The sequence below is a fragment of the Sprattus sprattus genome (assembly GCF_963457725.1).
Source record: "Sprattus sprattus genome assembly, chromosome: 6".
Lineage (NCBI taxonomy): Eukaryota > Metazoa > Chordata > Actinopteri > Clupeiformes > Clupeidae > Sprattus > Sprattus sprattus.
The window spans coordinates 35,006,365-35,024,147 of NC_137925.1; the positions used below are offsets into that span (position 1 = coordinate 35,006,365).

The 17,783-nt window shown below is 41.6% G+C and overlaps 1 protein-coding gene across 1 annotated transcript; it reads right to left on the bottom strand.

Moving 5' to 3' along the window:
- Nucleotides 1-1,787: 1,787 nt before the first annotated feature.
- On the bottom strand, nt 1,788-17,518 carry cenpu (centromere protein U; the record flags this gene model as incomplete). The annotated part of the gene is given in 17 exon segments (XM_080840561.1): nt 1,788-1,910; nt 2,252-2,408; nt 3,513-3,574; nt 5,024-5,071; nt 5,164-5,242; nt 6,574-6,673; nt 11,069-11,192; nt 13,480-13,593; nt 14,085-14,154; nt 14,293-14,384; nt 14,942-15,055; nt 15,337-15,451; nt 15,756-15,990; nt 16,962-17,055; nt 17,173-17,226; nt 17,392-17,458; nt 17,460-17,518. Coding segments are annotated over 17 exon segments (1,707 nt in total).
- Between the last annotated feature and the right edge of the window lie 265 nt (nt 17,519-17,783).

Consider the following 17,783-nt stretch of genomic DNA (forward strand, 5'->3'; position numbering starts at 1 on the left):
GCCATTTGAATCACGACTCTATGCTTACTGAATGACTGTTACCTGATTCGACAAAGACATACAGAGGCATATCAGACGGTCTAGTGGTAGAATCCGACAGAAAAAAAATATGAAATTTACATTTACATGTAGTCGTGCAATTGAAGTTATACATCAGGAATTATCATTTTTTATTTTCTTCCTTTTCCCATAGGCAGTGCGTCGCCCCAATCGCCCTTATGGACAAGCCGCCACTGGTCAAATCTCTAAACTTTCAGGTCTTTTGACCAATTTGCAGTGAGGACTGCACCATAAAAGTGTCTTGAGCCTCTGTTTTGTTTGGTAAACTATTGAAAAAGATTGACAACCAGAGAAGGAAAGGGGTAATAGAGAGAGGAGGAGGAAGAGGAGGACAAGAAGGAGAAGAATGGTCATCTCTAATGAGATTTGTGCCGCTGTGGTAGACCATGTTTTCACAGTATTTGTATTTTGCAGGACTGAAAGAGAACCACACTGTGGAGGAAGAAAACACACTTTCAATATTTCAATATTTTTTGAAAGCAAAGTAGCATTTTCCAGGAGATATAAAGGTTTTTGCATTTTTTTTTAGTTGTTTTGGGATTTGTGTTTAGAGTTTTGAGATAACGAGGCATGCTTTAAAAAAAATATGTGTAAGCAATTGAGAAAACTGTAAGCATTTTGTATACAATTTTATGTCAATACAATATAGTGTTTGGTGGAACAGGAGACTGGAATTGTAAATATGGTTGGTTTGTGAGAACAACGGTATTGCTGTTTTATGTTTGACTATGAAAAATGTAGGCCTACACTAATACATTTTACAAAAGGAGAAATGGCTCAATGAGTCATTGTCATTCATATGGTGTGATTCGATGATTGTGTTTTCAATTTTGCACTTCTGTGTGCTGTAAATGCTTGGTAGTATGCAGCAAATGCTTAGTAATGTAGAAATGAGCGTAAGTGAGATCCACAGAAAACAGACGTAGGCCTACACACAAAAAACACGTGTACGCCAATCCTTCGGTTATAAATCACAAATGGCCGTGAAATTGTGCGCAACTGAATCTCCGCCCTCAAAACGCCCCAATTTAATCTAATCAGCATATTATCAATGCACAAACAGAGCGCATCCTCAATGCACAAACTCTCTGTGACAGTGGCAAGCAAGAAAGAAACATGCAAACAGAAGAATTAAAGTGAGGCTGACATCGACGTTCTGCTGATGGAAGGGCAGATGCGGGTCAAAACATTGTTAGAAAGCCTGTCTGGTGGCGTAAATCCCACATTTTATGCAGTGAAAAGTATGATGGATTAAATTCAAGGGCAACACCTTAAAAGTAACGGGCTATGGTCATGGTTATGCTGTTCCAAAAGTAAGATGAGTGGAAAGAAGGCGTTTTTTTTAAAAGGCCTATTTCGTTTAGGCTGTTGGCTAAGAACAAGTGATGGGTGTGAGTGGCTATGCAGGTGATTGAACTATCTTCAAACATACATGTCATGTCACAAATCTCACAGTTAGTTTTGAATGGTACACACACAACTATGTTTATTGGCCTTATTTTAGAAAGTACATGCACTGACTTGGTGAGGAGTACTTATCTATACAATAAGTAAGATGTTTCACAAACAAATACGTGAACATAAATAAGCCATAACACATGATCATCCTTGTTTCAATGCAACATTTATTGAAATTTGTATACGAACACATGAGTTGTATACAGACACCTGTTGTCTTTGGAACATTCGTGCAGTAGAAGCGTCTGACCCTGGAATCCTCCGACAGCTCACTCCTGGTCCACATGATCTAACACTTGCTGGAGCTTTGTGTTGATGGTCTTTAGCTGCTGCTCAGCTCCCAGCATGCAACGAGCTTCCAGAAGTATCGCAGGCAAGCTGGTGGGGCCATACTGGTACAGGAAGAGAGAAAAGACAAGGACCGTTTCATTTGACTGAAATTGACTCAATCATGGTTTTGCTTATTATTCCTCGTCTCCAATGGTAGAGTATGTTGCTGGCATTGATGTGCAAAACTTCAGAACGTATTTAATAAAGTGATAGAGTGCTTCAAATTTTAAGTGAAATAGATTCAAAATGTCTTCAACATCAACTGAGTGTACATGTCATGCATCATATGAACACATTGATCAAACATCCCACAGATCAAGCTGTCCAACAAGAGTGTTAGTTTCCAAGATGCACTTCTCCTATGTCCTTTTCTCCGATCGTGTCCATGCATATTATTTCCTACCACTTGTGGCTCTTCAGGGTGGTCCTCGCAGTAGGTCAGGTACTTGGTGTGAAGGTCAGTCAGGCCGCTTAGGAAGGTCATGCCCTTGGTCAGGTCAGTCAGCCTCTGCTCCAGCTGCTGGTGCTCCTTCTCCAGCGCCCTGCGTTTGCCCTCGCTCCTAATGGACAGACCCCAGACTTTACACAGGAGGGGATGAGGGGGGTGGGGGCATTGGGGCAAAGCATTGGATGCATTTACATCATATGAACAACACTTGGTGTCAGCAGAAGGTGGTACATCACAACACTGCTATATATTTTGGGGGTCAGTGTTCCCATGTGTATTTTGGATATACAGTACAGTGCCACTTGAAAGTATGTGAACCCCTTGGGCACTTAAGAGTTTTCTGTTGTTATACCATGAATTTAAATTTTTTTCATCACCAATTTTCCATAGTGCAACACGTCTGATTGTAGACCCATGTACATTTACCCCAGATGCTGCCAGAGAGGTCCGAAACTCTTTAGAGGTGATGTGTGGGTTGACCTGATTTATTCTTCTTCTGGTGCTTCTTGGTGATGGTCTTGATGGGTGTCCACTTCTAGGCAGAGATGCGGTCATGTTGAATGCCCTCCATTTCTAAATGATTTGTCTTGGATGGATAGAGCTGGAATCTTTTGGAGATGGTCTTATAGCTTTCCCAAGACTGATGGGCTGTCAGTACCTTCTTCCTGATGTTCTCGGATACCTAATTTCCTCTCGGCATTGTTGATCTGCGTGGGTACACCTTGGCACTACAGTAGTTTGGTTGGTTTCCTCTCTCTTTTCACTGTGTTGCCCAACCCCTTTCCTAAGGATGTCTCAGTTAATTGGTTTGCTTAATTGACTAATTAAGCACCCAAATATGTTTCACCGAATTTGTTACCTGCTTGACTGTACCAATGCAGCTGGGGGTTCACTTACTTTTGAAAATACACTAATTCCATGTTTCATGTAGTTTTTTGGCTACTCAAACAATTCCCTCGAAACAAGTACATGCAAATGATAAACATAAACCTGACATTTCATCTATGGAAAATTGGTGATGAAAATGTTTTTAAATCATGGTAAAACAACAGAAAACTCTTAAGTGCTCAAGGGGTTAACATACTTTCAAGTGGCACTGTATACTATGAGAATTTGATATGGGACACTAGTATTGTACTTTGAGTTGTAATTCTAAGATGGTGGGCATTTGTGTCAGATCCTGTTGAAATACTTTTGTCCATTTCGGAAAACTCACTGTATGAGCTCATTTTTGGCGTCGACCAACTTTGAACGTGTACTGTTCATGGCATTGTTCAACTGACAAAAAAGAAAAAGAAGAACTGTTAGACACACCAAGTCACATTACAACAACTGTGGTAATCTAAAAAAAAAAAATGATATGTGTATGTGTGTGTATATATATATATATATATATATATATATATATATATAGTATATACAGTACTGTGCAAAAGTTTTAGGCAGGTGTGAAAAAATGCTGTAAACTAAGAATGCTTTCAAAAATGGAAGTGTTAACAGTTTATTTTCATCAATTCTTCATAAATTAACAAAATGCAGTGAAGGAACAGAAGAAAATTCTAAATTAAATCAAAATTTGGTGTGACCACCCTTTGCCTTCAAAATAGCATCAATTTTCCAGATACACTTGCGCACAGTTTTTGAAGGAACTCGGCTGGTAAATTGTTCCAAACATCTTGGAGAACTAACCACAGATCTTCTGTGGATGTAGGCTTCCTAAAATTCTTCTGTCTCTTCATGTAAACCCAGACAGACTCGATGATGTAGAGATCAGGGCTCTGTGGGGGTCATACCATCACTTGCAGGACTTTCTGTTCTTCTTTAAGCTGAAGATAGTTGTTAATGACATTGGCTGTATGTTTGGGGTTATGTTCCTGCTGCAGAATACATTTGGTGCCAATCATACGCCTCCCTGATGGTATTGCATGATGGATTAGTATCTGCCTGTATTTCTCAGCATTGAAGACTCCATTCATCCTGACCAAATTTCCAACTCCACTTGCAGAAATGCAGCCCCAAACTGGAAAGGAACCTCTACCATGCTTCACTGTTGCCTGCAGACTCTCATTATTGTACCTCTCTCCAGCCCTTTGGCGAACAAACTGTCTTCTTCTACAGCCAAATATTTCTAATTTTGACTCATCAGTCCAGAGCACCTTCTGCCATGTTTCTGCACCCCAGTTTCTATGTTTTCGTGCTTAGTTCAGTCACTTGGCCTTGTTTCCTTGTCGGGGTAGAGCTTTTTGGCTGCAACTCTTCCATGAAGACCACTTCTGGCCAGACTTCCCCGGACAGTAAATGTCTGTACCTGGGTACCACTGGTTTCTGCCAGTTCTGAGCTGATGCCACTGCTTGAAATCTTCCGATTTCGAAGGTAAATAAGCTTGATGGGTTTTTCATCAGCTGCATTAAGTTTCCTTGGCTGACCACTGCGTCTACGATCCTCAACGTCTTCTTCAAAAGAGCTTGAACTGCACATTTTGAAACCCCTGTCTGCTTTGAAATATTTGTCTGGGTGAGACCCTGCTGATGCAGTATAACTACGTTGTGTCTTGTTGCTATGCTCAGTCTTACCATGTAAATGGATAAAAAAATAAACATTTATTGTTTACATTTTTCAAAGCATTCTTAGTTCATAGCATTTTTTCACACCTGCCTAAAACTTTTGCACAGTACTGTATATATATATATATATTTACAGTTAAATATATCTATGAAATGGCTTACCTTCATATTTGCCTTTTTGACTGTGGTTAATTCCTTGGTTGCAGTGATCTGGAACACAAATGATTACATCATGAGCATCAGTGGAACATAAGGGCTGTATTCTCCTCACTAGAACCACCACAGATCAAAGTCCACCCTACCGCGTCAGTCAATTGATCCACAAAAGACTCGGACAGATGATCTATTGCCCTTTGGACAGCGTTAGAATCCACTGTTTCCCTGCATAGGATCATTTTAAAATATTAAGAGAAACAGAGGCATTCGAGGCATAAATCATAACTGCAGTAGATAACATGATTACGCTTAAAAGATATGAAGTACCTATACCCACAGTAAAGTGTTTGAATTATGCTTTGTCCAATCACAATGCACAGTAATGATATGTAAGTAAATATTCATGCTTTTCATAATTATATTTCCTGTCCAAGATGTCTAATGTTAATACTGAAACGGAGGGCTCCTTTCATATTACAAAAGTAAACCAACATGTGTGTCAAGACAGTCCTCATAACTACTAGCCATGTTGAATCTAGATGATGGCAGCTAGATATTATCTGCTGGACATATAAAAACTAGTGCTGTCAGTTTAACGCGTTATTAACGGCGTTAACGCGAACCCATTTAAACACCGTTCATTTTTTTATCGCGCGATTAACGCTTTTTCTTTTTTTTTTTAGATTAACGATATTTTGCCCTCCCAAACTTTGTATTAGGCTAACGTCACGTTTGAGTGAATGATGAGCGCGATACAGCGAAATGGATGATAAAAAGCTTCTGAATAGAAAGTTTACCTTTAAAAGTTGTGTTGTGCAAAAGAAGCGAGCTTCACTGTTGTCTGAAAATGTCAACAGGCAGCTGGCAGCAAAAAATATTAAGCCATGGTTTAACTGCACTATAGGCTGAGTCCATGTTTATCTTAAATGGGCACTTTATAATTTTATTTTGTACCGCCCTGTTTGGCAATGTTGTTTTTCAATAAAATAAAACATTGCTTAAAGCAAGCCAATCCACTTTTCCATGTTGATAACAGCATTAAAATAAAATAAAAATGATGGAAAAAAAATAATTGAAGGGGCATTTAGAATAGATAAAATTTGCGATCGTGATTCATTTTGATTAATTTAATCGAGATTCATTTTGAGTTAACTATGACAAAAATGCGATTAACAGCACTAATAAAAACACTTTGTTCATTTAGTTCCTTGACTTAAAGATACAGTCCATGATTCTGGTGAAAGTTTGTTGATACTTTAGCTCAACAACAAATCAATTACACCCCTCCCTTCCGTGCTCCTGAACTGTTGATTGGCTGGAATTCTTTATGGCTCAGTGTGAGCCACTATGTCTACCTCCCCATATATAGAGAAAGGTCTGTGTTTTTAGCTAGAGGACCGCAAGGAGCAATTCACTGAATTTATCAAGTAGTGCATTGGCTTGGGATAACGGACCAGACCTTTAAAGCCTCAGAGAGAATAGTATTCTTGTAAAATGCTAGCCTCTATATCCCATCCTAAGTTTACCTTGTTACTCAGGTCCTTGCTGGGACTTACTTGTACTGCTCAACACAATCCTGAAAGGCCTCCAGCACCACCTCAAGGTCAATGGGGTTTCGCACACTCTGTTTCCTCTGCTTATCTCGAGCCCCCCTGTCTGAAAGATAAACACGTGAATTATCAACATCATTGATTTAACCTTTAAGAACGTGGGTTTTAAATTTTTCCAACGTACTCAGCTGGGTGAGTTTTTTTTCTGGCTCCTTCACGAATGTTCTACAGAATGTTCTACAGGAACATTCTACAGTCATTGTGAAGGCTGCAAGGAAATGATAAATGTTTGCCTGATCTGATGTGCTACCTTCACTTTTTTATCAGCAATGTATTCGCTAAAATATTTTACTAATATCAGACTAACTCAACAAGTGGTTCTTTCTCAATCGTGTGACGTCATCGTAACAACGTAGGCCAACTGGTACGTGCACGTTTGAAACGATGACAACGTCTCCAGCCAGCCACACACGTGGATTTGTCGTTACCTCGCTTGGCACAAACCATTTCCTTTCCATTCCTCTCCTCTCATGGCTTCAACAAAGGGTAAGTGATCTTATAACTGATTTATTTATCCAGAAAACCTCAGAGTTGTAATTTAGGCTATAATAGTCTATGTCAAACCGTCTGTATGCCAATAGAGCTAGCTAGCGAATGACATGTGTGAATGAAAAACAATACAAACGTGAATACAATCGATGTCGAACAGATTTCAGGCCAATAGAGCTAGCTAGATGTGAAAGAAAATGTGGTCCAGAAAATAAACGTCTTATTACATCCGTTCAACAAACAAGCCCATCCTATTTAGCGCAAATCCACAGCTAGTCAGATGAGGCGAACGAGGAGAAGGTGATTCAAGAGGTGATTTTAGTGCACATATCGGAGTATTACTTTGTGAAGCTAATGTAATCAATCCCAAATAGAAGGAGGTTGATTCTGGGGAGATGGTACGTGTCGAACAGTAAATGTGATTTTGTAAATGTATACTGAATTTTGAGGAAAGGTTATTATTTAGGTAATTATTTTTCAAGAGCACTTTTTGATTCATGAAACAAGTAACCCTAATTGTCAGAAGAGGCTAATTACACATGCTCGTGTGCATGGACACGCACAAACACGTGTGCATGCACACACGCGTGACCCTACACCTCATCCCTGCACCCCCCCCTCCCCCCTGCAATGCCTACAGACTTTGCATAGCGCGTTAGGTTGACACCAGTTTTTTGTTGACAAATTGATATCTGTAAAGTAGTTAGTAGGCTACTATCTATTTCAGAGCTTGTTGGAAAACTCACTCCTAAACATAAACCTGAATTTTACTTTGTGTTACTTCTGCCGTGTGTTGTCTTATCTCAGATAGACTCAGTTTAGATTTTGGGAAAAAAGGTAAATGGCTAAAAAGTAATGTCTGAAACTGTGAGTTTGAATTGTTTTCCCCCAAATCATTGAATGTGAACTAAGCATAACAACTATGATAATTGCGCTCTTATTGATAATGATGAATGACAGTTTCAGCATAGTATTTCCAACAGCAAAATATTTAATTAATGGACACACACACACACACACTCATTCATTCACACACACACACACACACTTGCTCATGCACACCTACACAGACATACTGGAACAGTAACAATAGAACATTTGATTTGATTTCATCTTTTACAGGAACAGGAACAGTACAGTCAAAAGTGCTTCAGGGAGTGGTACTCTTCAAAGCAAGGTGTCACACACAGTGGTACGTCACAGGGGACACACATATATTTTGTGGCCTGTCGCCGCTGTGGACGCCTGGTAGTTTTTTGGCAGACCCTGCAACGGCGCCTTGATCGGTCACCCTGCTGAGCTGTCTGGGGCACGAGAGAGAGACGGACAGGGTTGTCCATCGGTGGACGTCCACCATTGGAAGGCCTTCTGGCAGAGTGGAATTGCTCAAGGAGCTGTTGTGCCAAGTTCTCTCGGAACCGAGCGTACGGCATCTCCTTCCCTGTTAGCTCACGGTGGACCACATAGCTATTAAACACAGACACATCCAGCACATGAAAATTGCTTCTTGTACCACTTAAATGTTTTCCTGGCACACTCTACAAAAGTGTTGCGCCTGTCGTAGTTGTCCACAGCGCCCATATTTTTATTATAGTCCCGCACACAGAGGGGTTTGAGGATGGTTTCCCCTGTGGCATAGTTGACTTTGCCAGTCGGCACCATGCCCTCGCAGTGTACTGTGGACAGAGTATGCACATCTCGCTTGTCATGCCATTTTGTAGCGAGAATATCCCCGTTGTGGAAGGACTCAACCTCACCCCTCTGCATTCTGTCCATACATTTTGGCATCCCTTTCCTGTTGGACCTCACTGTACCACAGGCACCCGTTCCATGGTGTTGAAGATGGGAAAAAAGGGAAGGGCTGGAATACCAGTTGTCTATGTACAAAATATGGCCCTTGCCATAAAAAGGCTTCATCAGTGCATGGACGACTGACCCCGACATTCCCAGACCCCTGATGGTAGTGACATCAGTTGATTTACCAGTGTATATGATGAGGTCCTGAACATACCCTGTTTTTACATCACATAACACAAATAGTTTTATTCCAAAGCGATGACGTTTGGAGGGAATAAATTGTTTAAAAGAAAGCCTTCCCTTCTAGTCTGGGAAGTCCCGCCCCACTTCTTCCGGCCAAATTGATTTTGCCTCTGCAGGATAGCTTCGGATAGCCGTTCATTTCAAGATTTCCAGAATCCTTGGAGCCAATCACAAACTGGCTTTTGGCTACCTGGCGCGCCATTGGCGGATTTAAACTTACCACGGCTACGTTACAAAATCTACTGCACGGAGAGTTTTTAAACATTGGACATGGTGGCCGCCGAAGCACCGCAAAACTTCGATAAGGCAAGTTTTCTTTGAAAACAGAACAGAAACTTGCCCTGGAACAATTCATACAGAAAAAATATGTGTTTGCTTTATTACCGATCGTTGTATCGTTGTATAGTATCGTTGGTCTGATTGGTTAAAGGCGTGTCCAATTACGTGAGTGAAGTGGATCGCTAATGAGTAGTTGGCCAGACTAACTGAGCAAATGGAATGCAGTGAAGGGGCAGGGAATTCCCAGACAACTTCCCTTCCACTTTACCATTGACTCATCAATACACACATTTTGGTGGGGGTAAAAAATCTGATTAAAATTGTGAATAATTGGGGTCAAAACCGAACAAATTTTCTGTAGGGGGTCAGGAGACGTTGTTGGTGTAAAATTAAGGGCTCTCATTAGGAGGAGGAAGCGGTCCTGGGAAAAAATGGTGCCAAAGAATGGAGTCAGGAGCATTGGGTTGGTAGTAAAATAATCTCTGACATTTAGCTTTTTCACCAGACCCATGAGGAACAGAACAGAGAAGAAGGCGTACATCTCTGCCACAGATGTATCCACCCATTTTGCTAGCTTCCCAGCATTATTCAACTGTTCCCTTAGTGACTGGGCATAGCCGTTGGTTTCAGTCACTATAGATTGTATAGTTGAGGGGGAGAGAAACATTTTAAAACATTCTGCCTCGGTGGTATTTACTGGCTGCCTCCTCAACCCTGACAACTGCCCTGAAAACTGGATGGCCTTTGGCCTGAAGTCCCCCTTCCTCCAAGAAAATACCTCGCTGTCCTCTGGCTCTGGGGCTTCATCAAGGGCCGTCAGGTTCTCCGGCAGATCCCCCTCATCCGATGACTGCTCGTCCGCTTCATTTAGCGCTGGCTCATCAGCAGCATCTTCACCCACGTCTAAAAAGATCTCCCTGATTTCCTCGTCCGTGAGCTGGCGTCTTTTTGGTCTTCCGGACATGTCCACTTTCTATAATTTAATCTATGTTGTTTTATTAATTACTTTAGATAATGTTTGCGTAGCTACTATGTTCGTGTTTATTCTGAAGAATGAATGAATGAGATGCCGGGTGTTGTGACAGTCGCTGTGCTTCAAACTGTGGATGCGCTCATATTGCGCAAATAAAGTTGCAATTATAATGGGACAAGTTGAAGGTGTCTGCGTAGTTATTGTGCATGAATGATACGGAGGATGTAGGGAGTAAAGTTTACTGAGCTGTCAGTTGGGGAGCCGCTCAGAGTGAGGTAGCTCGTGGATTTAGCACTACATATCTGATTCAGAGCACGCAAAATTCAGAGCTCATCTTAGGGCGTACTTAGCAGCTATTCTACGTACCACATTTGGCTGAAATGTTTAATCCTACGAACCCTCGTTGGACGTGAGATTTCCCTTGATGCTAAGTAATGTAACACAAATCAGTCGTTTCACTGTTTTATTGTGCTTGGCAATGACGGACTCCCAGTACTGTGGTAAGACACTGGCTATGAAACCAGCGAACTCCCTCGAGGTAAAGCACTTGCCATGCATAGTCGAGTATCACACAAGCATTAATTTGTTTACTCGGTGTAACTTTTGTAATCATTAGCATGAGCTCCACCTACAGCATCCCAACACTCCATATGATCCTACCTGAGGAGCTAGATGAAGACTTCCTGCTCTGCTTCTGTCTGTCTCCGGAGGACGAGCTGGACTTCTGCAGTCTGCTGCCGGAGGACGAGCGGGACTTCTTCTGCCCTCTTGCATTCTTTGGTGTCTGTGGGGAGAGGGAGCTATTATCTGCCACACTGTCACTAGCTGCCTGAAAAACGCTCAGTTTAAGAATATAAACCTGAGCCATAGTTCAACCATACAAGTGTCCAGGCAGAACCAGGAGACACAACACAGCACAGCAGTTTGAACAGCTGGTGCGGTCTGTGTTTTTGAAAAGGTTTCATATAAATTATTGATCCTCCAATTCAAGCCTTAAACTTTAAGGGAAATTAAGTTTCAAAGCAACTAACACAGTAAGAGAGAGACTGATGTTCCCAGAGAAACTAGAAAAATACAACCGCCCCCCTCCACACACAAACACACACGTTTATTACATTCTGTGAACTATCACAAGTATTACATTTGGATGGTGAATCTCTGCTGACATAGTGCTTTGGAATCAGAGAACGGCAATCTCAGCCTATATAAACCTTGTGTGATGCGTTTCCTTTTGCTTCTCTCTCGTCTGCTCCAGTCTGGAAGTGAGCCCCGGCTCTCTCTCATCCTCTAAGATGAGGGCCAAACTGTGAGTGAGCCCTATAAGCTACAAATATACTTATACACAACTTCGGAGTTCAAGGTAAACTTGAGTGTAAATATTCACCTAACAGCTAACACACAACAACGGAAAAATCCATACGTGACTCAATACGGCACCTAACTCCTGCTACAGGCCCTGGATCTCCTGCCTTGACTACTGCACTGCTTCTATACTTCTAGTGCAGGGACGTGCAGTCATAGGAGGCAGGGGAGGCAGAGCCTCACCTGTCATTTTGAAAAGTAAAAATAAATAAATATTTAAAAAATATTTAAAAAAAAAATTATAATAATAATATATATTTATGTATTATAAAACAAATATTCATATTTCTCTAGTTATCTGTGTTACGAGTGTCATTTCTGCATGATTCCGATCATTTTGAGCATTTTTATTATCAAAATCGCTGAATTTGCGCATTTCCGCTTCCTGAATACATAGACGTGCCGTGGACTGAGGCAAATGCATTGCTGTCTATGGGCAGCTGAGCCGGTGCCTCAGTTAGGATTGCGCAATCACTCCAAACTGGATTTTACGCATGCGTGCGCAAGCGCAGAACCTTTGAGTTGAGCTCAAAAGTTGAGCTATTTCAGCTGCATCTAAATATCAACAGCATTCTAGTTATCCGGTTGTCTAGAATCTGCATGCAAACTACCCATTTAAAATTAGGGGAGAATTCATTTTAAATGTATGAGCAGCGTCTGGTGTACTTGAAATGACGATATCTATCTATCTATTTTCACTCGTCTCACCTAAAGTGATGTACTGCTTATTTTTTGTGTTTAATGGCTGCAGGGAAGCCTGTTATGAATGAACATCAGAAAGGTCCAGGATAAATTAGCTTTCGAGGACGCTACTGCGGTACTTGATCAATAAAAGAGCTTAGCTACTGAAAAGTTACTTGGTTTTGTAAATAGCGACGTTACTGCCAAGCTACTGACAAATGTAGTGACGCTACTGCCCATCACTGCCGAGTTGTGTAAAAGGTTATATTTTCCCTAGACAAATTGAAATGAGCCATATCATTGGTGGGAGGGCTACATACGCTTCCTTGTAACGATTAATATCTTATTTGACACGGTGTAAAAGTTCAATTACCACACCGATTGTACGTTTAGCTGTCGTAAAAGTCAGTTAACTATTGAGCCGCATAACTTCTTGTAATAATAATCGTTTAAAAGTAATAGTATTAGACAATAAAACATAAAGTTTTTTCAGTTCTGGTGAGATGACAATTTTTAAACCATAAGCATATATACATGTATGATGTATACATTTCTATTTTTTTTTAAACGACTAGAGATCGGAATGATGTAATCACTTCCGGTTTCTGTGCCTCACCAGCTGTGAACCTCACCGCACGTCACTGTTCTAGTGGGTCTCCCAGCATTCACAGTGAAACCCTTAAAGTGGGGGTGTGTCTAGTCTTCGATCAGCCTAAAAGGGCACGTCACTCTGATGCTCATTGATCTCCACTGCCTACCCATGGCCGCCAAAATCAAATTCAAGTCACTAATGCTTGCTTACTGAGTGAGTTCTGGGTCTGAACCCATCTGCTTGAACTCAATCATACAGGCTTGGGCTCCTTCTCGGCCACTACGTTCCTCCTCAAAATGTCGTCTGGCATTGCTATCCCTACACACAATGGTGGAACAAGCTACCAAATGCTATTAGCACAGGGGTGCCCCAATCTATCTTCAAGAACCTCGTGAGGACTCAACTCTTTACCGAGAGCACCTAATAGTTGACTTACAGTGCTGGATTCGTCCTCCTCTTCCTCCTGAGAGCGGCGGACAGGCTGTCTCTTCTTCTTGCTGGGCGGGGCGGCGTTATCGCTGTCCTCGTCCGTCAGGCTGTCACCGTCTGTCTACAGGAAGAGATGGGCTTATCAGTGCTTCTACATCACAAGTTGCACTATTGGTATTGTTGTTTAAAAACGCAAAAGTAGTTTTTATCCGATTACTCGATTAATCGATGGAATACCCGATAGAATACTCAATTCCAAAAATATTCGATAGTTGCAGCCCTAATCTCAACCGAGTCAGACTTACTCAGAACATCCATTTAAGTATTATGTCGAATAAAATAAAAACAATGCTTGAACTTCATACCTTTTCAATATCTGTATTCATACGTTTCTGTGGCATTTGCTACCACAAAATGTTGGTCTGCCCCCCCACATCATCACAGCGTTCTCAGCTTCAGGTATAATTTCTTAAGTGTGAAGGCTACCTAGGTGCTAAACCCATGATACAAGGGTTGGTGGCTCCCTAGGTACTGCACCCATAACACTGGGGTTGGTGGCTCCCTGCTCTACTCGTTCAGCTATGTAAGTGGAAGGAACAAAGACGGTCATACCTCTGGGTCTTCAGCTGATGCGGAGGTCCCTTGTTGCATCTCAATATCCTCTGGGATCTTCTGCAATGGTCTAATCAAAAGAAGACAAGTTTAGCCAAGCTCCAGTCAAGTATCTACAAATACAAGATGAAGGCAACGTTGATTTGATGGTGACCTATCCCTTCTAAATTTGAGAAGCATAACCCGTGTATTTGGGAATAGGCCTTACACTCTGCCACTGGACTTCCTGGCCTGTTTCTGTGCTCCTGCTAAGGATGACCCATGTGACGTCCTCTTCCCTCCAGGCTTCTCCTTTGGCTGCTGTCATGGGTAGAAAACCTGGAGCTGTCATACTGCTGCTTGGTGACTGGGACTTGAGTGGGCCCTTGCTCCACTAATATTCAATCATTTCTCTCTGGATTGTTTAATGTCTAAGTGAAGGTGTTTAACATCATGTGATCACTCTGAGCCGCCTTTTATTGGTGAGCTGATTTGGAATAGGCTACAGGAAGACACACACACACACACACACACACACACGTTTCTTTATTGTTATGGAAGACTAAGTGTGAATTCATTTGTTCTATCCCATGTTGTTTTTCCCCAGAGAAAACCTCAAGGTGTCACACTGAAACCGGTCAAGGGATGGCCATGTTCAGCAAACTGCGAGTTAATGAATATACATTCAAGAAATGTACCGTATTTTCCATACTATAAACGTGAATGAACTTGTTCTATCCCATGTTGTTTTTACCCAATGCATTTTGGAAATTACTTAACAGTAATAACTGTGCTGAGTACTGAGTGTTATGCCCCCGTCATTCCCTTATTTGTATCATATCTACATGGACCAACTCATGGAACTGCCTCTGACTTACCATGCCGGATCCCTGTGCCACCTCCCCCAGAAGGGGCCGGACAGGTTGGCTCTTTCTTCTGCCAGGAGGGGAAAAAACACTGCCTGCATTCGTTAGGCCCCCACTGTCTGTCTCCTGGAAGTAAAGAGGTCATCAGTTCATGAATGCAACATTATCAATAGCTGGTTCATGACAGCTCAGGCACAGGAGCTACTTCATCTAAAGCTAGACCTGCTGCATTTAAAGGATTCAGTGCATTTGGGATTAACACATTCTGACATTAAGTTGCGGTCATTTGAACTTCATACCAGAAAGAAAAACTCAGGCATGACACCGTAATTGACAAACTGAGCACACAGCCAAATGAGATAAGATGAGATGAGAAATGGCTTCTTTAATATGCCAGGGAGTGCAACCTGATCGCTTGAATCACTGGAGTCTTCTCCTGCAGCTGACGAGGGCTGGGATGCTGAAGTGCCTGATGCTGGTTTCCTTTGTGTCTCATTCTCCTCTGAGATGTGCCGCAGTGGTCTGATGAGAGAAGACAGTTGTATGCCTGAGAGGGCAGTCACTCAGAGAAAAACAGAGCTTTTCTTGAACTCATACAATAAGGAGGAAATTAAATCTCACATCACTGCTAAATATAGCTGGTGATTGACATTTTCAAGTTCATTGCCTATATTTGACAACGATTTATTTGTATTCTGTTAATAAATATACGGTCAAGATAAGTCCATTGAGTACCATGTCACACCCCAATCCCATTACATTATTTTAACATGTCTTCATGGTCATGGTTCAGTCTACATAGTGCACTGCAGGCACAAAAACCTACCTTGCCTTGGATTTGAGCAATAGTTTTGGCACAGAGGGAGTTTTGAAGACTGGGCTCTGATTCTTTGACACTTTCTCCTTGCCCTTTCCCTGTTTGGAAGTACTCGCCCTTTTGAGAGTGCCCGTGACACGGCGCGGAGTCTCCGTTCTAGCCACTTGTCTCGCTCGCGTCATCTTTTGCTGTGCCTGTACAGGACTAAAGTCATCTTCCAGTGCGGTACTGTGAAATGGGTTCCCTGTAAATAAACAACTGATGACTGGGTGACACGTCAAGTATTAATACAATAATACAAAACAAAATTCAACATAATAATTATCCTGTACCTTTAGCTTAATTGTGAAGCAAGGTGCGGACAACGTTAATGAAAAAAAAAACTATGAAGGGCACCAGCGGCGATGCAGGAGGAAAACCGACATCTCCCTTCTTCCTTGCTCTATCGTGGCTCTCGCCGCATATAAAGCATAGGGAGACGTCGTCAGCAATAATACATTTATTAAGCAATAATAAAAACATTTCTTGGTTTTCGAACAGCCTCTTTGTGTTTGAGTTAGCAGAGCATGCAGTGTAAATTATTACATTGTAAAATAGCCTGAATTGTAGACGTAAAAAAGCAGAACTGTTTGTGTGGTATATAATAATAGAACATATTCGGCAATAACCGCGAGCTTGGTCATTGTCGTTAGTAATTCATTTCACAACAACAGCCTCTGATCATTAACTGAAAATACACAGGATAAAAACAAACGATTTCTTATTTTATAGTTTATTGTTGATGATGATGTAATGGCCTTGTAACATCATAATAAACCGTTGGTAATCTCCCACAGCCCCTCGTAGAACCATGCAGGTAGAGGTGAGTCGTACGATCATCAGATTAGATAGGGCGTGTCTCTCCTGAAGTCGTACGAGGTGAATTGGATAACCACGCAGATGCCTTAAGGCCATACCGGTGAGCTGATACCTTGAAAACGCTGAAGGTCGCATTGGATAAGCTAATAAATGTAAGTAAAAGGTAAATGGAATAGCGTATGGCTCGGCCCGAGCTTTGTGTTTCTTATTTTCAGAGCCAGCACTGTACACAGAACGTAATTCGCTTAATTGGACACATCTTAGAATCGCAGTAGCTATATCTTTAAATGTCACTGTAATAGAGAACACAACGATGAGAGCAATCTCCATCTCCAGCAACCCTAAAATGAGTTTTACCGTCGGAATTGGACTGGTCATCCTGGAAAATGCTGTCCTTTTCAATTGAAGATAGGTTAGGGGATGCTTCTCCGAGATGTTCAATTTGGACATCCTGAAAACATGGAGATAACCAATATGAACAGAGTAGGCTAACTAACAAAAGACTCCCAGGCAGGTTATCCCAGAAGTCACAAAATGTGTAGGATAAGGGCTACACCAAGTTACCTACCTGTTGGATTCTTTGCAGCGTTTTAGTCATTCGACTCATCCTCGAGATGTGGTACTGAGAACGTGTAAGTGATAAAAGTTACGTGATAAGTACAAACATAGACGGACTGACTTACATTTCCATCCACCTAAACAACAATCTGTATTTGTCTGCAGGCCAGGAAAGAACCTTCACCAAGAAATGAATAAGGTTGCTATCGGTAGATACCTAGCGGGCTAGCTTCAACGTCAACATAAAACTCCCGCGGAAAAATTTGAGAGGATCCTGTGGAACCGACGAAACGGGGAGTCTGTGGAGAATGTATCGGACTGACACACTTATAGAGACTGAAGATCGAATTTCTCATATCTTGTTTGATTTCTACAGTCAGCATACTTCATGTAACATTCTGTGTGGCCTCAAATAACATTCGAATGAGTCCTTGTTGTGAAATGAATGTGCTGTTTTTCTCAATAAAATAGTTTACTCCATGCCATAGAAAACAAACCAAACTCGACACAGTCCTCCATAAGGGGCTTAGTGCCACCTACCGGACTGGATGGCTTTATGGTTATTTCGTATCCTTCACCAGATGTAAACCTTCGGTGTAAAATTGTCTTTTGGCAAGAATT